Raw genomic sequence first — 23,447 nt, forward strand, 5'->3', positions numbered from 1 at the left:
ACATTTAAATGTGGGAATTCCCTGGCAGTCCAGTGGTTAGGACTCCGTGCTTCCACTGCAGGGGGCAGGTTCAATCCCTGGTCAGGGAACTAAGATCCTGAATGACACGCAGTGCAGCCAAGAAAAAAAAAAACAAAACAGAAATCAATGACATTAAAAACAAGAAATCAATAGAGAACACCAACTAAACCAAAAGCTGGTTCTTTGAAAAGATGAATAAAATTGATAAGCCTCTAGCCAGACTGAGGATACAGATTACCATTATCAGAAATGAAAGTGAGGACATCACTACACATCGCATGGACTTTAAAAGTCAGTTTGGGGACTTCCCTGGTGGTCCGGTGGTTAACACTCCACCCTTCCAATGTAGGGGGCTTGGGTTTGATCCCTGGTTGGGGAGCTAAGATCCAACATGCTGTGCAGCATGGCCAAAAAAAAAAAAAAAAAAAACATGCAGTTTGATCCCAGTAAATATCTGGAAATAATTATTACTACATGTGAGATAATTCTGTGTATACACTAATGAAAATGAAGTCTCAGTAAATGAGACACTGATACTCTGGAAGATTAAGATAAACATTTCACTTACGTTTTATTTTCATTGAAGAATATATAAGGTAAAGGGGGGAATCCATGGAAGCAAACATGTAACAAAATACCACCACAGAAAAGCAACTGAATGATTTGAGAAAAAAGACAATGGGGAATATTATGGACAACAACAACAAAAAAGCCTATTAACAGAGGGACAGAAAACAGAAAATGGTTCTATCCTCAACTCTGATGCTGCTAGTCAGCCTTTAAGGGAACCACAATCCCTCTTCAGCTTCTCTGTTAACATACTTAACAATTATTTGACAGAGTATTTTTTAATCTGTGGGTATAATCAACTGTTCTGTATAATACAGGAGGGTCACAGAGACCTCTTTTTGATTGATCAACACTACATTTAACATTTGTGTAAACAGTAAGCAATGAATATAATGTCAAGTATTTCATAAAAGAGTACTGATCATGTCAATAAATTAGGACAGTGATAGTGATTTTATAAGTTTGCATTGTTTTCAAAGAATGTTAAAACACAGTGAAAGGCATTCTAGGGAATATCTCTCAATTTACACTTTTCCCCAAAGCATTTACTCACTTCTACTTGGAAAAAAATAGAACTTCTCAATTTAATTTAAAAACAAAAACAAAGAACTACCACCAGGACTGAAGAAAAAGAATAACTCCTTGGGGTAAAAACATGCCAAATCGGGCTTCCCTGGTGGCGCAGTGGTTGAGAGTCCGCCTGCCGATGCAGGGGACACGGGTTCGTGCCCCGGTCCGGGAAGATCCCACATGCCGTGGAGCGGCTGGGCCCGTGAGCCATGGCCGCTGAGCCTGCACACCCGGAGCCTGTGCTCCGCAACAGGAGAGGCCACAACAGTGAGAGGCCCGCGTACCACAAAAAACAAACAAACAAACAAAAAAAAAGCCAAATCACCAAGTTAATGTTTTCTTTAAAACATAAAAAAGAACAAGCAATCTTGCAAATCTTTATTTAACCCATTTAGCAAAAATTAGGCAATTTTAGATTCCTAATGCAGTCATTTCCAACAATGGTAGTAGTAAGAGCTGCCATATCTTGAAAGTAAGATTATATGGATTCTCTTTATTCTATCTTCAGAGTTCATGAAAGCATCTTTGACTTACTTGGTTTAGTCTTTTAAAAATTAATACAACAGTGGTAATTTAACTATGATCCTATCATTGAACCTCTGAAGTTTTGTATCCCCTAGTTGAACCCCATAAAAACCACACATACTATATACCCTTATCTTAGTTTTATCCAAGAAATGAGACCTTTCTTATTTGGAGGGAAGAAGGAAGAATTCATCCAGTGGGCTAGAGAAGATGCACTTACATGAAATAACACAAGTTTAGCATACACTTTCTCCCAGTAACCTGTTTCACAATCACCAACTACTTAATTCTAAATTCCTTTTGCTTTGTCCAGTAGTTTTTTTGTTTTTGTTTTTTTTACAATTCAAATATACACATTATTTTACAAGCATGTATTGGCTTTGAAACCAAGATTCCAATCCATAAATTTATCTAAATCTAAGCCATTAATAATCATAAAAATGCAAGGTTTATGAAATACATAAAACGTTAGATTACAGACAAAAACTAAGTTACTCATAAGGTTACCAAGTTGAGTTCTTAAGAAATTAACAGACGTAATTCATGAGGTACTACCCTATGACAAAGATTTAGTCACTTTCTGCAGAAGTTCTGAAATTTGTGAAGCTAAAAAAGAAAAGTGTTTGTGAACTTTGTTCTCCTACACAGGAGAGCAGCATCACTAACCGTCTATGTATTACGAGATACAAAAAACACTTGAATTTTTTTTTAAACGAATGTTAGCTGTGAAACAAACACATGCATACATACTTTGGGAGCAGTTCATTTTATTACAGCTTTTTACTCTTGATCTGACTTTAGAAATGTACAGCATCAAAATGGTATTTTATCAAAGACGACTAAATTCTTGAAATTGCTCCTCACTCTGTTACACACAATAGCAACCCACATTTTATTTCCAATTCAAACAATAAATAAACTCACTGGGATCTTTATTATTGTTCACAGTATGTAATATATGCAAATCAACTAAGAAAAATCTATTTCAAACATCTTCAAGACTCAAGAAAAACAAACACCATTACATGTTTTATCATTTTATTAGGAATAATTCCAAATGGGTTATGAAGAAAACTTATTGAGTCTGATGAGTTTTCCAAAACTCTTAATGAAGACATGTTCACCAACAAACAATAAAACATCAGCAGAACTATCATATACTGGGCCAAGAGTCAGGCTGATACCAAAAGCAACATGCAACATAAAAAAGATACAATATAAAGGAAGACAATCTGCTGAGTATTAAAAATCATCTCAATATGAACTCTTTGCAACTAGCACAGAACTAATTAGCTATCAAATCCAAACCACACCAAGGTAAGCTTGGCTGATGGAAGCCAGGAGTTAATAATGGGAGGGAAATATAAGTTCCTCAGTGCAAAAGACCTGAATAGTGTTTTGGAGCATTTCCCTGGCTGGTACAAGCAGTATTAAAAAATCTTTTTTGGCAAGGGAGAAAAATAAATACAAATGGAATGCTACATTTTTTAAATCAGCAGACTGTCCCAGGAATGATAAACGTATCAGTAAAGTAGCAAGGGGATAACTTTAAAACATTATTTGTTGTGGGCTCAAAAAAACATTCAAAATGGATTTATTTAAAGGTGTCACATTAGCTATGTCCAGGCATTTAGGCTTAAGGGAAGTAAAATTAAAAGAGGACAGTTTTTTTCCCCAAGTTAAGAGAATCTCTTTAAAACCAAGCATATTGCTAAATGGCAACATTATACTTGGTAAACAATAATTGGCAACAAAATAAGTTTAAACGCTGTAATATTCTGCCCAAACCAGTCCCACATATTGTTTAAAAACCAAGATGCAAACTAATTTTGTTGTAACAAGCCTAGACCAATTCTATCAAACATGTCCTTGGTTAGATATCCAGTTTCATTTAACGTTTTGAAAGCTCATTTGACAGCCAGTCAAGTCCCTCATACAGACCGGTTCCTTGTGTAGCACAAGTGGCTTGAACATACCACTGTAAAGAAAGGACAATAAGAAAACACTTGATTAATATAACCAGTGTTTAAAATTCCTTACTCAGAAAATTATTTTCCAGGGGTATTAGTGAGCAGGTGCCATAAATGTATAGAGAAAAAGGAAAAATACATAAAGCCATAGGAACTAAAGTTGTAAATGTGTTAAAAGTATATTTCACAAATGATTAATTTTGTATTTAATGATCTCAGTAACTGTATAGATTAGAACTGTTCTCCCACCTCTTGCTTCTCACAAAACTCCTCTCATATCTAAAGCTACTACTACCCATTCATTACATTTAACCAACTACTACTTAATCTGAAAAGAAAATTCATGGGAAGATTAGTAACTAATAAACTACCCACCTGGTCCTTATGATGCTCTTGTTTCCCACAAAACTAAGTTCAGAGTAGAAGAGGCAAAATTTTGAAAGAGTAGGGATTATTGATATTTTAGAGGCAAGCTTTTTCGGGAGTTTCACTATCTTTAGTCTCATGTACCCCCACAAGTTCCAATCTTTAAAATGTTTATGAATATTATCTTCAGTAACTGTATGAAATGCCATGAAAAGTTTCAAATACCAAGAAAAAGACCTAGAAAGCAATTTAATTACCTTTTAGGGATGGTTTATTAATTTTCTTTACTGACCAGTTTTATTTTGCCTTAAAATAAAGACCTTGCTTTAATGTTGCAAAGTCACTTCAAGTCTACCATATGCTGCCAATTATTACTTTAATACCAAGGACCCCAATAACCTAGAAGGCTGGGAAAAAGGCATGAATTCATATCCTCACAGCATGGAAAATTGCATCATTTACAGTCTGTCTTATTTAAATTGGGCTGGGACATCTTAAACAGTGTATACAGTTATTGCCACACCACAGTTTCACCTTGTTGACAAGTTAATGAAAAACTACTGTAAGGCACAAACCGTAATAATAGTTTGTGATATCATCTTTATAAATAAAACAATATATTGTATTTCGCCAATATTTAAACCACTGATCTCAAATGGTAAAGCTATTGGAGAGCAAGTAGATATTTTTTATAATTTTAAACTCAAAACTTGTTTAACATCATAATTACAGGTCCCTCCACAAGCTCTTAGTGCTACCACACACACAGTACAAAATATTATCTAAAATATGGCTGCTATGGCTTCCCTGGTGGTGCAGTGGTTGAGAGTCCACCCGCCGATGCAGGGGACATGGGTTCGTGCCCCGGTCCGGGAAGATCCCACGTGCCACGGAGTGGCTGGGACCGTGAGCCATGGCCACTGAGCCTGCGCGTCCGGAGCCTGTGCTCCGCAACGGGAGAGGCCACAACAGTGAGGGGCCCGCGTACCACAAAAAAATAAAAAATAAAAAATGTTAACAAAAGTCAAACGAAATAAAGATATTTAAAACCTTTGGATCCTTAAAGGATATATATTAAAAAGTTTAAGAATGGAGAAGATATCAACGTACTTTAAAGTTGAATACAACATTTACAAAGGTTTGCAATAAAGCCTGAAAGGGCTCATTTTTATATAAGCAAGAGTCTCTTACTGTAGTGTTTTCTGTTTTTTGCTTTTGGCTGTGCTGCCAGGCATGCGGGATCTTAGTTCCCCAACCAGGGATCGAACCTGTGTCCCCTGCATTGGCAGGCGGACTCTAAACCACTGCGCCACCAGGGAAGCCCTCCTGTAGTTTTTTAAATGATGTGCTCATCATCTATTTCAAAGGGGACAATTAACTAATAAATGTTTAAACTAAATATCAGCTTAAACAATTATGCTAATAATCTAATAGTCAGGAGATTAACATGAAACTCCAAAAACTTACTGTTCTGTTACGAAGAGACTGAAGACCTAATTTATCTGTCATTTCACTAATGGCCATAGCATTCGGCAAATCCTGTTTGTTTGCAAAAAGCAGCAACACAGCATCTCGCAGCTCATCTTCCTGAAGCTGAAAATAAAGACATTAACAACTACCAAACTGGAATCCAATTATTGTAACAAACTAAGTAAAACAGGCTTCCTACGTATGTACATCATTTATTCAACATTAAATACATTATCAAACATCAAATCAATAATCATACACCTTCAAGTAAAGCAAAACTATTTTCCAAGTCAATCATCCTATACTCCGTTAAGGTAAATCATTCATTCAGTCTTGATGATAATCCATGGAGGGTCAGGATTGGCAAGGACCAGAAACACACACGGGAATAAACATTTATGGCAGGATCTTATGGTACTCAGTAGTAAACATACTTAGACGATGATTCTTTTTGGACTTTTATCCTTTCCAGCCAGTTGGATCCAACGACAGTGGGAAAACAATACAGTGATTAGGGCATTAGTAGTATCATGTAAAATACAAGAATTATACCAAGAGCAGAAGCCGGTGGGAATGAAATACTGATATATGACACAACACTTGGAAACTTATGCTAAGTGAAAAGAAACAAAAAGTTTAAAAAGGTAACAAAAGACCACATATTTTATGCAGGTAGGGTAGAATGGGGGAAGGAATGGGGAACAAATGCTAATAGTTATAGGATTTCTTTTTGGAGGTGATGAAAATGTTCTAAAATTCAATTGTGGTAATGATTGTACAATTTTGTATACCAGAAACCACTGACTTGTACATTTCAAATGAGTGAAGTTATGGTATGTGAACTATATCTCAATAAAGCGGTTTACAAAATAAAAAAAAGAGTAGAAGGGGTAATAGTTAACTGAGACAAAAAAAGCACCAGTTACACACATACTGGCACAATGGTTTTACAAACTGCACTCCAGTCTTAGGAGCACTGAATGAGAATATTTCAGTAAATATTTTACACCTACAAGTCTGAAACCATGACAACGCTCCTCTAGCAAAGTTCCTCAACAATTTTCCCCCTCAGGATTTTTAACAGTATGAACATATGAAAACATTTATCCAATATTTGGCAAGGCCAAAATGCCACCATCAACCAAAATGCCACATGCCTTAGGTGGAATTCTTTTACCATGGTTGCTATTATGTAACATTTTGAAGTATATTTTATAGGTATAGTATAGAGAAAACTGAACCCAATGACCTTGGGAACAAGGGATTTGAACCAGGATTCCTAGGTCACAAAAGCTTCAAAACTGGAGATTTTATAACTAGAAAATAAAAGACCGGACTAAAGTAAAAATCCTCAACCAGAGATATGAATCAAAATCACCCATGGAGCATTCTACAAACAAACTGGGCCTTCCTCCCAACTTACTGAAGTAACTGCTCATCCATGAGTTGTTTTAAAAGCTCTACAGGAGATTTTTATTTGCAGTCTTAAGAACTTGTGATAATATATAGTTTTTCAAGGTTCTTTCTAGCTCTAAAAAGTTGATTTATGTAATCAAATTACAGTTAAAATGTACCGACCACTAACACCACCACTATCACCCAGAAAAACATATCTTGGAAATGATAAATTTAAAAACTATTCTCACCATTTTCTGCAGCTCTTCTGCTCCTTCCTGAATTCTTTCACGATCATTGCTATCTACCACAAAAATAAGACCCTGAAATAAATTAAAAGTTAAATTTAAAGCACACACTAAATATGAAACCTAAGTACACAGGCAGCAAAACCACATCAAGAGTTAATAACATGTTAGGAAGAAAGTCTCCTTACAAAAAAAAAAAAAAGGAAAAGACAGGGTATTACAGATTTGAGCACTATTTGTTATTTTAACTTATCAATGTTATTTCCAAAAGAAAATCTACCTCTTAACAACTGATCACTTTTTTCAACTATGCTAAGAAGAATAAATTCTATACCTTTCCCCTACCTTTGCACATTTAAATGCAGGTAAGTAGAAGTAACAAAATGGCCACAAAGTGGGCACAAAAGGAAAAACAACAATCCACAGATCCTAAGGATTCATGAATTTACTAATTGAATTACCTTATTCAAAAGCATGCACAAAATGAAACTAAAAAAAGAAGCGGAAGGAGTGCACTACAGTAGCTTTTATATAGTTCATCAGGAAAAGAGAGTCTTGCTCTAGAATGCTGCCTGCCAGCTCTAGAATCAGGAGAAGAAAGTCTTCAGCAAAATATATCAAGAAAAATTCAAGGCTGACTTGATCGAATAAGAAATTCTTAACAAAAAGGAAGGCAGTAACCATTCTTAAAGATATTCAAATATTAGAATTTCATACTACAAAAGAAGTGGAATTGGGAAGGAATTAATTGAATTAAGACTCTTCCAAAAACTTTCAAATGGGAAAGTATAAAATTTTCAGTTAGAGAGAGACAGGGCAGATGAATTTTATAGCTTTGTTAAAATCTATTCCTATTACACTAAAGTATATTCTTTAGTATATACACTAAAGTATTATTTTCCCCACAACCCTGACCCCTAAAGTATTTTTAATCATTTGTCACTTTATCATAAACTGTGTTGTACCACTACTGATTTGTGTAAGTCACCAGATTAAATCCACTGAGGGATTAATCCCCTCAGTATTACCATAGTACTGAGCTTGCCAGGGTACTTAATAATTATTTTAGGCTACGGTCATTAAATGACATAATTTTTTTTGGTCTAAAAAGCTTGAAACCCATTTCCTTTATCTCTGCAGGAAATCTTAATTTTTAAACATCCTACCCTTTGAAAAAAATTTTGGTGCTCTCAGAGCTAGTATGGCATAGTGGGAAGATACCAAATTCAATGCTTATTAGTTATATAAATTACCTAATCCTTGAACATGCCTCCTCTTCTATAAAATAAAATACCACCAATTTTTTAAGCCTATTTTTAAACATAATCATAGAGGTATGAAAGAATGAAGCATTGTCCTTGGCATATCACGGGCATTTAGTAAATGTCTCCTCCTTTTCCTCGCATCCCCAAAACCACTCTTATTTAGAACCTACTTCTCTAGAAGAGGTAATGCCTCTAAAAGGGATCTAATTTTATCTAGACTACTAACAATCCGTTTTTATCGTTTTAAGATGCAAATAACACTGTCAGTCCCAAAGTAACATTACTGAGAGGGAGGATTATTTGAGAAATTCTAAGTTATTCACTTCCTGGGACAGCAAAATCAAGAGTCTACGTAGAAAAGCTAGGATTCTAAAGATAGCTACTCTAAGAAAAGATTACTTAAAAGGCCAAATATTTAGAACAGGAAAATAATTTGAATTATATAATGAGGTAAGAGGAATTTACTACAATAAACACTGTGTCCTGAATTGCTAATAAAAGTTAGAAGCATGGTTAAATGGAATAATTAGTTTCTTTTAAATTTTACAGCTAAAAGAACTGATCATGAGTGCTGCAAAAGACAGCTTTAATAGCTTAGCTGTGATTACATCCGGCAACCTTGATGTAAAGCTTTCTCCGGCAGCCTTGAAGTCCCTAGGAAGTACTTGGATTTCTGTGGGGTTTTAAGATTTTTTTTAATTTGGACCATTTTTAAAGCCTTTATTGAATTTGTTACAATATTGCTTCTGTTTTACGTTTTGGTTCCTTGGCCATGAGGCATATGGGATCTTAGCTCCCTGACCAGGGAATGAACCCACACCCCCTGTACTGGAAGGCAAAGTCTTAACCACTGGACCGCCAGGGAAGTCCCAGAAGTACTTGGACTTTTGATTCTAAGGTGGTCCACAGAGGCCAGGAATGGGTCTAATTGCAAGTTAAAGTAAATTAAAAAGCATTCTAAACAAGTCTAGGGATAAGAGCAGTGTTACCCTTGGTCAAGAATTAAAGGCTTAAAAATAAAAACATGGAAACAACCTATATGCCCACCGACAGATGAATGGATAAAGATGCAGTGCATATATACGATGGAATACTACTCAGCCATAAAAAAGAATGAAATAATGCCATCTGCAGCAACATGGACAGACCTAGAGATTATCATACTAAGCGAAGTCAGAAAGACTAAAACAAATAACATATGATATCACTTATATGTGGAATCTAAAATACAACACAAATGAACATATCTACAAAACAGAAACAGACTCACAGACATAGAGAACAGACTTGTGGTTGCCAAGAGGGAGGAGGAATGGGGGAGGGAAGGATTGGGAGTTGGGATTAGCAGATGTAAACTAGTATACATAGGATGGATAAACAACAAGGTCCTACTGTATAGCACAGGGAACTATACTCAATGTCCTGTGATAAACCATAATGGAAAAGAATATGAAAAACAATACATGTATGTATAACTGAGTCACTGTGCTGTACAGCAGAAATTAACACACTGTAAATCAACTATACTTCAATAAAATTTTTAAAAATAAAATAAAAAGAATTACAGGCTTAGGATTAGCAGTTTTACTTCATACCTAAATGTATTTAAAAAGCGTGTTCCCTAAGTGAAATGCCTATGACTTACTTTAAAATAATCCAAATGGTGAAATACATTATAAAGGAGTACTGATTAAAGAATACTGGCCATATCCTAATAATTGAAGTTGGGTAATATCATAGATATGTGGGCACTTATTATGCTATTCTCTACATTTGTATACATTCAAATATTTCCATAGTAAAGTTTTTAAAAGCATGTAACTCATATCAAAACATCTTTCCTAACCACAGCTTTGTTAATGAACAGAAACATTTTAATTTTTAAATAAAAAAGTATGCCTCTTACTTAACATGACATGCTACTTAAACCTGGTTGTTCCCGCCACTCACCTAGGGTATTCACTGCCACCCGGTGGCAATAAACGTCACTTGTCTACAATGTTATAAGAGCTGGAGATCAAGAAAGACATCTGTACATCTTAAACATATGAAGTGCTTCTAACCTCATACATTATTTTAAAAAAATTTTATCAATTCCAGTAGTAAACAAAAAATGATAAGAAACCTCTCGTGGTAGAAAACACCGGAGGTGGGAACTACTTGAATAAAAAATGTAAAACAAGAACCAGCTCTCCACTCTTAATTAAGTCATTCCAAGCTTCAGTTTCCTCTTATATAAGAGTTAGACAACCACAGTAGTTCTCAAGAGGGAGCAATTTTGTCCCCAGGAAATATTTTGCAATATGTGGAGATATTTTTGGTTGTTGCAACTGGATTGGGTGGGGGAGACTACTGCTGGCAACTAGTGTGTAAAGGCCAAGAATGCTGCTAAGCATCCTACAATGCAAAGGAGAGCCCTCCCCTCACTCAATGACAAAGAATTAACCAGTCTGAAATGTCAACACTGCTGCTGTTGAAAAACCCTGTACTAGATAGAGCCTTGCTATTCAAAGTAAGGTTCCAAACCAGCAACATCAGCACCACCACCTGAGAACTTGCTAGACATGAAGAATCTCAGGCCTTACTCAGCCAGGTCCCACTGAATTGATCTGTATTTTAACAAATACCCAGGTGATTCATATGCAGATTAACATCTGAGAAACACTACTGATGTCTAGTTTATATCCCCAGAGATTCTTTTTTTTTTTAACATCTTTATTGGAGTATAATTGCTTTACAATGGTGTGTTAGTTTCTGCTTTATAACAAAGTGAATGTTATACATATGTTCCCATATCTCTTCCCTCTTGCCTCTCCCTCCCTCCCACCCTCCCTATCCCACCCCTCCAGGCAGTCACAAAGCACCTAGCTGATATCCCTGTGCTATGCAGCTGCTTCCCACTAGCTATCTACCTTATGTATATATGTCCATGTGTATATACGTCCATGCCTCTCTCTCGCTTTGTCACAGCTCACTCTTCCCCCTCGCATATCCTCAAGTCCGTTCTCCAGTAGGTCTGTGTCTTTATTCCTGTCTTACCCCTAGGTTCTTCATGACATTTTTTTTCCTTAAATTCCATAAATATGTGTTAGCATACGGTATTTGTCTTTCTCTTTCTGACTTACTTCACTCTGTATGACAGACTCTAGGTCTATCCACCTCATTACAAATAGCTCAATTTCATTTCTTTTTATGGCTGAGTAATATTCCATTGTATATATATGCCACATCTTTATCCATTCATCCGATGATGGGCACTTAGATTGTTTCCATCTCAGGGCTATTGTAAATAGAGCTGCAATGAACATTTTGGTACATGACTCTTTTTGAATTATGGTTTTCTCAGGGTGTATGCCCAGTAGTGGGATTGCTGGGTCATATGGTAGTTCTATTTGTAGTTTTTTAAGGAACCTCCATACTGTTCTCCATGGGGGCTGTACCAATTCACATTCCCACCAGGAGTTCAGGAGTGTTCCCTTTTCTCCACACCCTCTCCAGCATTTATTGTTTGTCGAATTTTTGATGATGGCCATTCTGACTGGTGTGAGATGATATCTCATTGTAGTTTTGATTTGCATTTCCCTAATGATTAATGATGTTGAGCATTCTTTCATGTGTTTGTTGGCAGTCTGTATATCTTCTTTGGAGAAATGCCTATTTAGGTCTTCTGCCCATTTTTGGATTGGGTTGTTTGTTTCTTTGTTATTGAGCTGCATGAGCTGCTTGTAAATTTTGGAAATTAATCCTTTGTAAGTTGCTTCATTTGCAAATATTTTCTCCCATTCTGAGGGTTGTCTTTTGGTCTTGTTTATGGCTTCCTTTGCTGTGCAAAAGCTTTGAAGTTTCATTAGGTCCCATTTGTTTATTTTTGTTTTTATTTCCATTTCTCTAGGAGGTGGGTCAAAAAGGATCTTGCTGTGATTTATGTCATAGAGTGTTCTGCCTATGTTTTCCTCTAAGAGTTTGATAGTGTCTGGCCTTACATTTAGGTCTTTAATCCATTTTGAACTTATTTTTGTGTATGGTGTTAGGGAGTGATCTAATCTCATACTTTTACATGTACCTGTCCAGTTTTCCCAGCACCACTTATTGAAGAGGCTGTCCTTTCTCCACTGTACATTCCTGCCTCCTTTATCAAAGATAAGGTGACCATATGTGCGTGGGTTTATCTCTGGGCTTTCTATCCTGTTCCATTGATCTATCTTTCTGTTTTTGTGCCAGTACCATACTGTCTTGATTACTGTAGCTTTGTAGTATAGTCTGAAGTCAGGGAGCCTGATTCCTCCAGCTCCGTTTTTCGTTCTCAAGATTGCTTTGGCTATTCGGGGTCTTTTGTGTTTCCCCAGAGATTCTGATTCAAGTGGTCAGGTGTTATGATCAGGGCTTTGGGATTTTTAAAACTCCCCAGGTAATTTTAATGTGCAGTCAAATTTGAGAATTCCTGCTCTACAGAATCACTAAGGTCTCTACCATGCCAGCATTATACATACTACATGATAATATAAAAATCATGTACAAATCAACAGAGAAGATTTACCTTAATATATTTTTTCTTAATGTATTTTAATAAAGTAAACACTTAACTGGGTTAAATGAAGGGCTATTAATTGTATTACATTCATTTAAAACTACAATGACAGAAAGTTATACAGATCTTACTTCCTAAACTAAGAATGAAACCAATAGAACTACTGAAGAAACATCTAATTCAAACCTGAGAACCACCCCACTTCATCTTCCAAAATATTACTACGATAATTATGTAACTCTTCCACCCTAAGTTATTTAGCCTACAAAGGCATGAATGAGAGAGTCCACTGAAGAACATGGAAATAGTGATAAGAAGAATGCCAACTCATGGAGTAAACACCAATATCCAAGTAAACAGTATATATTAACATAAACTTTGGAACATGAAACATATAAATAAAAGTTATAAAAATGTATAGCATTCCTAACTTACCTGGGTATTTTGGAAGTAATGCCTCCAGAGAGGCCTAATTTTATCTTGACCACCAACATCCCATACTGTGAAACAAATGTTCTTATATTCTACTGTTTCCACATTAAAACCTATAGAGAAAAAAGAAAAAAAAAGTTTGCTGCGCACAATGTCATTCAGAAAATAAATCCCTTTATTGTGGAATTCTCCCAGAATTGCTTTTTTTTAAAGTCCTAATAGATAATCAACAAACGTAAAAGCCCAAGACAGTTACAATGATGGCTATATGTCATTGTATATTTGTCCAAACCCAAAGAATGTAGGACAACCCTAAGGTATATGGACTTGGGGTGATTACGATGTGTCAATGTAGGTTCATCTACTGAGTGATGCTGACAATGGAGGAGGCTATGCACGTGTTGGGGGAGTGGATATATGGGAAATCTCTGCAGTTTCCTTTCAATTTTTCTGTGAACCAAAAACTACTCTGAAAAAAAAAAATAGTCAGAATTAAACTATATTCTATTTTACTTTATAATACATTATTATGATATAAATTAAAATCACTGTAAACTTTCTTACCAATGGTAGGAATGGTGGTGACTATCTCTCCTAACTTCAGTTTATACAGAATGGTGGTCTTGCCAGCAGCATCCAACCCAACTAGAAAAAGACATTTCAGATTTTAAATCTAGACCAAAAGCACACATTAAGAAACAATTTTACAACAAATTTTTATTTTGAAAGCAAAAGCTGACTGGTCAAGGCACAAATGAGTTAGAAATGAAATCGCCTCATTTCTGATTCCCAAAGGCAACACCTCCTACAAAAGCCTTTCCATTTTTCTTTCTAGACCTAGAGAGACAGCACAAGGTCTAATCTCAAGATCTGCTTTGCCACACAATAGTTGAATGGCTTTAAACAAATCACTTTGGGAAAGAGGTCAGAGAAATCAGCTATAAAATAAGGGGACTAGATCAAGTAATCTAAGATCTCTTCCAATTCAAGTCCTCATTAATTCTATGAACTACTACCATTTTTAATAACACAAATTATAGGGCTTCCCTGGTGGCGCAGTGGTTGAGAGTCCGCCTGCCGATGCAGGGGACACGGGTTCGTGCCCTGGTCCGGGAAGATCCCACATGCTGCGGAGCGGCTGGGCCTGTGAGCCATGGCCGCTGAGCCTGCGTGTCCGGAGCCTGTGCTCCGCAACGGGAGAGGCCACAACAGTGAGAGGCCCGCGTACCGCAAAAAAAACAAAAAAAAACCACAAATTATAAGTTGAATCAGAGAACACATAAAAACAAATTAAGAACTATCTTTAAGATTCAAAAACTCAATTTCCTTTAATATAACAAGCAAATTTTAGGTAAAAGGTCTTGATGCTAGGGGAAAAAATATATATGTAAGAAAGGAAGATGAGGCCAATTTTACCCCTACCTAAATCCATTTCAACATCACATGTGCAGAAATGATAACAAAAGACTGGTTAATTTGGGTTGTAAAGAAGGCCTTGTCATATTCATCTCCAATATGATGTCTAAATTCTTAAAATAATTCCTTTGAGGCAGGCAGATATAAGTAGGGAGGAATGTACTTGTTTCCAAAACAAAAAAAATCCATACTACAACAAGAAGGTATAGAAGAGGGTGAAAAGCAAATTAAATGTTTAAGTATGAATCTCTGAAAAGCTGCATATTCTACATTGTTTGTTAAAGCCTTCATAAATGGAAGGTCAATATCTAAAAACCTCACTGAATATTATTGGTCTAAGGATATCACATTTGGCCACCTAGATTAACACTATCACAGATTTTGAAATCAATTCAACCGAGTATTGATTTAAGCAAGGATAGTTTTTCGTGTTTCTTTGTTTGTTTTTTAAGGATAGTTTTGTTGTTGTTGTTTAGTATTTATATCAGAGCATGACTTAGCACAGGAAACCCTTGCTTAAAAAAAAAAAAGATCTCCCTGGAGACTCAGGCATTTTATGCTTTCTTACTCCTCTATCCTCTGATCAAACTCTGTTCCCCACTTCTTCATACTGAGATTGTTTATTCTGTCCAAAATACTATGACACTTCCTAGTCAGAACGAGTAGCCCCCTCACTCACGGGCATAAGAAAAACCAACTGTTAACAGGAACTGTTTTATGTTTTAACTACAGAACAGAAGAGCAAACATATCAGAAAACATAATTCTAAAAATATACAAAGAAACAAAAGCAGCTACCTTAGAGTTTGGCATCTTTAATAAAAATATAGAAAATGAGGAGGTGAACAACAGGATATTTTCATTGTTAGAAAAAGCTAAGTCCCTTAGAGCCTAAGTCCTCCTCAGGAGATTTTGATCAAATTTTAAAATAAAGCAAAATTCACCTTTAGCTAAGTCCAAATGCCATTAGCCCAGGTAGGAAGAACTGAAACTGAAATAATGATTACAAAAAACACTTGTGTTAAGTTTTGAGAACTAAGGTACACACCAGTCCTCACTGGTGGTCCAACTTGACCTCAGACCTTAGTTTAAAAAAAACGTAGGGCTTCCCTGGTGGCGCAGTGGTTAAGAATCCGCCTGCCAATGCAGGGGACAGAGGTTTGAGTCCTGGTCTAGGAAGAGCCCACATGCCGCGGAGCAACTGAGCCCCTGCACCACAACTACTTAGCCTGCGAGTCACAACCATTGAAGCCCGCATTCCACAAGAGAAGCCACCACCATGAGAAGCCAGCGCACCGCAACAAAGAGCAGCCCCCGCTCGCCGCAACTAGAGAAAGCCCGTGAGCAGCAACGAAGACCCAACGTAGCCATAAATATATAAATAAATAAATTAGTGTTGTATAAATGCAAACCAGAAGGTTTTTTTAAAGGTATTTCTATTGTGAGATTTAAGATGCACAAATTAATGTATATCATCACTCATTATATAGTTCCTCACTCAAAAATATGTTGGTCTAACAATTCTGTGCCCATTTAGTGATTTCTTAAGTATGTATTTCCTTACTGTTGCAATATTTGGCAATGAAATTTCTCCACAAAATGAAACTATAACCAATTCTCAACTAGCCAAGATAAGACTCTAATCTGTACAGTCCAGTAACGTCCTCCCCTCCCTCTCACCCTCATAAACAAGTCACTGTTTTGAAAGATATACTGGAATTACTTGTTCTCCTTGACTGGACCTGCACTTTAACCAGAGTGTTAAAAGCAGCAAAACTTTCCCCAAAATCTTTGCCAATCATTAAAAAGTATGTCTACCAAATTAAGGCAGCAAGAAATACTTATATTTTAAGTTTTAAAATTAGATTCCAATTATCTCAACTTGGAGAAACCACCAAACGCAGAAAAGAAAACGACTGAGAATAAAAAAGTATATTTTCAGTTAAGTTTCAGTTAGGATATTTTTCTTCATGTTTTATCTCTCAAATTTTCTACAAGGAAGCTTGAAAAAAACTTCATAATTTTTCAATAATTAAAAATTGAGTGCTTATTGTGTTCCAAACACAATACTAGGTGATTCCATACATTTTGTAATTTAATTCTCACAATAACTCTCCATTTTTCAGATGCAAAATCTGAGATTCAGAAACATCCCCAGAATCACAGGAGTAGTGAAACAGATTTTAAAACCCTAGGTCTTTTGGAGAAATTAGATACATATATAGCTGTGGGAATGGAAAATGGTGTAGCTGCTTTGAAAAAGTTTGTCAGTTCCTCAATATGTTAAACATAGTTAACAACGACCCAACAACCCTATTCCTAGCTTATCTACCCAAGAAAATTAAAAACATATGCCCACACAAAAACTTTTCATGAATGTTCACAGCAGCATAATTCATAAGAACCAAAAAGTGGAAACAACTACATTTCCATCAACTGATGAATGATAAACAAAATGTGGAATATATCCATACAACAGAATTACTATTCAGCCGTAAAAAGGAATGAAGTACTGATACATGTTATAATATGGATGAATCGTGAAAACACGCTAAGTGAAAGAAGCCAGACACTAAAGGCCACATATTGTATGATTCTGTTATATGAAATATCCTGAATAAACAAGCCCATAGAAACAGAAAGCAGAAGAGTGGTTGCAAGAGGGAGGGGTGAGGAGGGGAGTGACTGCTATCTTGTGTGGGGTTTCTTTCTGGGCTGATGAAAATGTTCTAGAATTAAGACAGTGGTGGGAGTTCCCTGGTAGCCTAGTGGTTAGGATTACGGGCTTTCACTGCCCCGTGGTCCAGGTAGATCCCCAGTCCCGCAAGCTGTGCGGTACCGGGGAGGGGGACAGTGGTAATGGTTACACAACTTTATGAATATACTAAAAACCACTGAACTGTACACTTTTAAGGAATAGTATGTGAATTACATCTCAATTTTTTTTTTAATTAAAAAGAAACAATCCTAAGTCTGATGCCAGAGCTCTCAAATAGTATTCATATATTGCCATCCTGCCCTTAGGGTGTTTTGGTGGACACACACTATCTTAATATTTTATCTAATTCCTCAGAGGTTTGACCATCAAAACTGAAATTGAGGCTACCAGATGTACAGAAAAACTATAATGACCTTGAGTTTTGCTTCTACCTAACAGGTCAGGAGTATCAGCACTTTCATCAATGTGTTAATTAACAGCAAATTATCAGCCTCTGATAGTCATACTTTATAATAATGCAGGAGGGTACACCTAAGGGTGGTTGTATCAACTTCTAATGGCATGAAGCTAAGGATTTTTGCCTTTTCTACTGTTTACCTATATCACATAACTAATCAGAAGACACGCCCCCCCCTTTTTTAAAGGCTGGCAATTATGTTTTCAACTAATGACCTAAGAAGATGGTCATAATAAACTAAGTCAAAAGGACTACAATTTTGGAGAAACAAAAACCTCCTCTTAAAGGCTGAGAGTAAATATAACAAATATTAAAAGTGGAATGGTGGAATGATAAGAAATTATCACTTTATTGTTTTTCATGTTTTCTAAATTTAACAATAAGGACATTATTTTTAGAATCAGGACCAAAAATTTAAAATTAAATAGTAAATGTATTTATAAAATATGCTAGGAAAAAAGTATGAGACACCACTCACTTTAAAATATTGTTAGTATTTTTCAAATTGGGAAAAGATCCTTTCCTCCAAAACCTCTCTGGTCCCAAAAAGCCACTGTCACATGAAAGACAACACAAAACTACATTGGTATGTATTAGCAATCTTTTCGAAAGCAATACTTTCTCAGCTTTTCAACGGGCAAGAACTTGCAAGTTCAAAGAGAGGAGAATTAGTATTTCCTCTACAGAACATATTGTTTCAAATATAAACAAAATTTCGGCAGTCATTTACCAAAATTACATCTCACCACAGATATGGAGATCAGACTTAAAACAGGATAATGACGGACTACATGAGAAATCTAAGGTGAAAACTGGTCATCTTTGAATTTAAGCTCAATAATATCATTTACAAGATTTTTTTCTGTAAAACTACAAAATTTCTGTCAATCTATAGTTTAAGTGATGTTACATTTGATACCTTGTGTTGATTTTAAATTTTTTTTTTTTTTTTGCGGTACGCGGGCCTCTCACTGTTGTGTCCTCTCCGGTTAAGGAGCACAGGCTCCGGACGCGCAGGCTCAGCGGCCATGGCTCAGGGGCCTAGCCTCTCCGCGGCATGTGGGATCTTCCAGGACCGGGTCACGAACCCGTGTCCCCTGCATCGGCAGGCGGACTCTCAACCACTGCGCCACCAGGGAAGCCCGATTTTAAATTTTTTAATTAGGGAATTCCCTGGCGGTCCAGTGGTTAAGACTCCATGCTTCCAACACAAGGGACGTGGGTTCCACCCCTGGTCGGGGAACTAAGATCCCGCATGCCTCACAGCACGGTCAAAAAGAAAAAAAAATTTTAATTAGTTAACATAAGCTGCAACTTCAAACACCTTTTAAAATTACTTTAACTTTTAGGAAAGTGTGTACAAATAAAATTTAAAACTTCTCCAACAGTAATTTGGCAAACCAGATTCAATAGTTAACTGCTATCTTTCAACAACATTTTAAAATGGTCACTGACTCAAGAAAGCATGAATTTTACTAAGCCATATAAAGGAAAAGGAAGAACACATGCCTGTCAAAGAAAATTAATATGGAAAAAACAATCATTAATTGGTAATTCTAAACTAGGATAGGGGCAGACACATTAAAAGTGATCTATTATATATGCTATCACTCATAAAGCTAGATATAAAAATCTAAGAATGATCAAACCCCCAAATCACCTATTTCACTATCCATACACATATTCTCCATAAGGTTATACTTCCTTTGATGAGCTACCATAAAAGGTGACCTTGTGACTAACCTGTTTTTAATCAAGGAAACCTAATTATCCTAAGTTAAAGTGCAAAACAAGAACAGCAAACCTGAGTAATAAAACATTTAACATGAATGAATAATTTCAAATCATGACTTCTATTCCCTGCACAAATGCACAAAGTTACTTTTCTTCTTCCATTTTCTATCAATCATTTCTGGGGAGTAAAGGAGAGAAATGCTCCCCTAATATAGTAAATATATGAAAGTGCTTATAGCATATATAATTCTACCTTTCTTCTCCCTCTGAAACTGTCAGCCGTCACAAAAAACTAGTGAAATGAGAAACAACAATTTACAAAAAATCTTTAGTAAAATACTACACATTACATTTCAAATATAACACACTACACTTCCAGGAACAGAACCACGTACTAGCTAATCTCTTTAAGGAACAGGCTGGAAATCATTTAGCACAGTCCAAAGTTCTCCCAGTGACTTCAGATCCTTTTTTAGACGGTCGATTTTCAGGCACTTTTAAAGACTAAATAATATGTTTACCCTGCTAAAATAATTCTTTTTCATAATTGAAACCTGACAAACTTTGAAAGAGAAAACATTTTCATTTATCTTTGTGAATGAATTATCAACAATTGTTTCATGGATTGTGAATAAGCTGCAATAAGAGGAAAGTGAAAAAAGAACCAAATGTGCACACCCTTTATCTTCACATACCTTGAAATACTACTGAACCTTGCTTTGGGAAACTTTCAAATAAAACCTCCCCCACTGCACTTCTCTAGAAAACAAGCTAATGAACCAACAAAATTCAATGTTTAAAGTTAGCGAGGCTAATTATAGCATTATTTAGGTCCATGGAGCTTAGCTGTGATGTAAAGACTACTCACAGTACTATGAGGGAGGCATTGCTTACATCACTCAAGTGACAAGCCCCTTCTCCCTCAGCAGAGCGAAAAACCGACCCTAAAAAGCAATTTTTAAAAAGCCCATTTTCCATAAGAATTTTTAAAAAACACCCTTGTAATTACTGCTTAACAAGGCCTCCCTAAAGTTATGCGTCAAGATGTTCACTTACTGAAAATCTGTCACCGGCTTAAAAGAATTAGTTTCTAAGCCTTTTTTTTTTCATTAAACTTTAGCCAGCTGTATAAAAACTGCATAGTTTTAAAAGCAAAGGGAGTAAACCAAATATATTTAGCCCTTGAGAGTGGCCAAACGAAACATTCATGATAAACTCAGTTTTCAGGAACATTAATAAGGAAAAGAAAAAAAATATGAGGCGGAATCCTGAGCGAAGGAAAGTTTAGCGAAGTGAGCGCTGAGGACTCCGGACTCTACTGAAACCGTGGGTGCTCCCCTGCCACCGCACTGGGCCCGGTCACTTCCTGCCCCGGCCGGCTCCGGGCTCTCGGCGACCGCTCGCTCACACACCATTGGAGTGTGCAGAGTGTGTACACGGGGCAGAAAAGGGGAGGAGGAAGGCTGGAATCGCTCGGCCTCCCTCCCGACCGTTGCCCACACCCGGGGAAGAAGGGAGCCAGATCGCACTCACAGAATGGGCCTCGCCAGTGTCTTTCGGGTTCGGCAAGATCCGACAGTTCGCTACTCTCACATCTCCGCGAAACTGTGTCGGGCTTTCAATAAGACCACGAAGAGAAAGCCAAACCCAGAAGGAGGAAACCTTGCCCGCGGCCCCGTTCCAGCCTCTTCGACAGATCTCGGGCGACCGCCCACCCTTCGCCCCATTGTTCCCCCTTAAGAATTCCTCCCGACCCCCAGCCCGCCGCCCCTCCCCCACCACAGCTGACGGGGGGTAAAAAAACAGGCCCCGAGGCCGCCCCAAGCATAGAGACTCGGCCGCCCCACCAGGGCCTGGCCTCTTCCCTCAGGCCCTGACTCACCCATCAAAATGCGCATCTGCTTCTTGCCGAAGAGACGGGAGAAGAGAGAGGAGATGGTGAGGCCCATGGCGGTAGTGGCACTTGCGATGGGCAGAAGCAGAAGGGGTTTGGCGCGACCCCGAGCCTTCTTTCACGCTCCCGGCAAACTCAGGGAGGAAAGAGGAGCTGAGGGCCGCAGGGACGGCTCGCCAGCCGATGTGTAGGACGGAGCTCCCCTCCGGGAAGGAATTAGCGGGGTGATGACCTGCTTGACGACTGGCGGGGCTGCTCCGGCTCTGGCGTTAAATCTTCGGCTATGCCACGTCACGCGGCAGCCGCGGCGACTCCGGCAGCGGCCCGGCCCCTCCAACGCGGACAGAATCGCGTCACCGTCGCCCCATCCCCCTGCGCTTCCGGCGCTGCCCGAACCAGTGCGCCTGCGCACCAGGGGAATTGGCCATCTTCGCTGACTTGCGCCGCTGGCCGGCGTCACCCCCCCGGACGTGGCTCCTGGAGTTGGGCGAGGCCAGTCAGCCCCTGTGTAAAGGGCGACGGACACGGTCCCACACTGCCTCGCTTCATCACGTCCAATCAGACTCAAGGAGGGACGTTTCTGCGCAGAGAAATGCATCCTGGCGGTTGTATTCCTTGCTTCCGGAAAGGCGGGCTGTGCATTATGGGTTCGGTAGTGAACCTCCGTTCTTTCCGCCTCTTCAAGGGAACGCGCGTAGGGGATTTCCTGCTCTACGAAGGTACGCGGTTCACGCACGGGACCACACACTTGCCCTAATGGAGGGGTGAAAACGGGCCCTGCTTTCCCAAGAGATAACTTGTTAAAAGCTGACGTGCAGGGGCAGAGGCTGTAGCAACCCCATATGAAGCTAGGCCTAAACACCTCGGTCCCCACGCCAGGTTATACTGAAGATCCCTAATCCTTTGTCAGAACAAGAGAACTCCGAGACATTTTCGTCGACTATTGAAGCTTTTTAAGAGAAGCCAACGGGGAAGGCTTTTCTTGTATCTCTTCTCTCCCAGAAGAAGCATGGAAGATTTATTCCCGATGTTAAGAAAGTGGAAAGCCTCCTCACTTAAAAAATATTTACGATCTTAGTGTTTTCCTGACTACAAAATAAAGTATACATCTTGTTTAAAATACATGTCTACACATATATCCGTAAGTTCCCCACAGTCTTCGCCTCCTACATACTTCCTCCATACTGTTGGTGCAGTTTAGGATTAGTAGCACCCCCGACCAGCACCCTTATGCTGGTTAAGTCATGCTCACCCACCTTTCAGATCTCTTTAGAGTTTAACTCCCTGGGAAAATACATTCTTCACCTCCTAAATTACTCAGGCTCAAAAAAATCATAACTGCTCTTCACAGTTATGATTTCACATTTAATATTACTATTGACAACCCTCTTCCCCTCTCCCACTTGTCTGAAAACTCTGTAAGGCCGGCCTCTAGCCCGTTTTTATATTACGTTGTTTTCGCTGGGCTTGGCACACCGCGAAACTCACATATGGTTGAATGATAGAGAGATAGCTGAATAAACTATGGTGTATCCATTACTGCTCCTGAGAATACTCTCAGGAGTTAAAGGAATGTAGAACTATAAATTCTAATGAAAAGCTCTCCGAGATACAGTTACTGAAAAAACACCAAATAATGACTAAGTACCGTGAAGGAATATAAAAATGTAGATTTCACCCGGGGTGGGGGGTGTGTGTGTGTGTGTGAATGCAGAACAATAACTTTCAAGTAGAATCTGCAGTAATGATAGTTACTGGTTACCTGTCTAACCTGTGTGGAGCGAGGAGGGCACCTTCCCCAGAGTGAGGGAACCTAGTTTGGGGGTGGTAGTCAAAAGAGCTTTATCTATACTTTTAAAAATCCGCTT

The 23,447-nt window shown here is 37.9% G+C and overlaps 1 protein-coding gene across 1 annotated transcript; it reads right to left on the reverse strand.

Annotated features, from left to right (window-relative positions):
* Window positions 1–1,146: 1,146 nt before the first annotated feature.
* On the reverse strand, window positions 1,147–21,916 carry ARF4 (ARF GTPase 4). Its single transcript, XM_079933155.1, has 6 exons — window positions 21,568–21,916; window positions 13,925–14,005; window positions 13,364–13,473; window positions 7,139–7,210; window positions 5,490–5,615; window positions 1,147–3,664 (listed from the first exon to the last, which is right to left on the reverse strand). Exons 1-6 carry the CDS (start codon window positions 21,632–21,634, stop codon window positions 3,578–3,580), a joined length of 543 nt encoding a protein of 180 aa, XP_079789281.1. The 5' UTR covers window positions 21,635–21,916; the 3' UTR covers window positions 1,147–3,577.
* Between the last annotated feature and the right edge of the window lie 1,531 nt (window positions 21,917–23,447).

Source organism: Stenella coeruleoalba (assembly GCF_951394435.1).
Source record: "Stenella coeruleoalba genome assembly, chromosome: 10".
NCBI classification, from domain to species: Eukaryota; Metazoa; Chordata; class Mammalia; order Artiodactyla; family Delphinidae; genus Stenella; species Stenella coeruleoalba.

Coding starts and splice junctions, on each gene's coding strand:
- ARF4 (XM_079933155.1), bottom strand. CDS start 21,634: ATGGGCCTCACCATCTCCTCTCTCTTCTCCCGTCTCTTCGGCAAGAAG. Junction 13,474..13,924: donor CACCACCATTCCTACCATTG/GTAAGAAAGTTT, acceptor TTTTCTCTATAG/GTTTTAATGTGGAAACAGTA. Junction 5,616..7,138: donor CAGAAGAGCTGCAGAAAATG/GTGAGAATAGTT, acceptor CTTTATTTTCAG/CTTCAGGAAGATGAGCTGCG.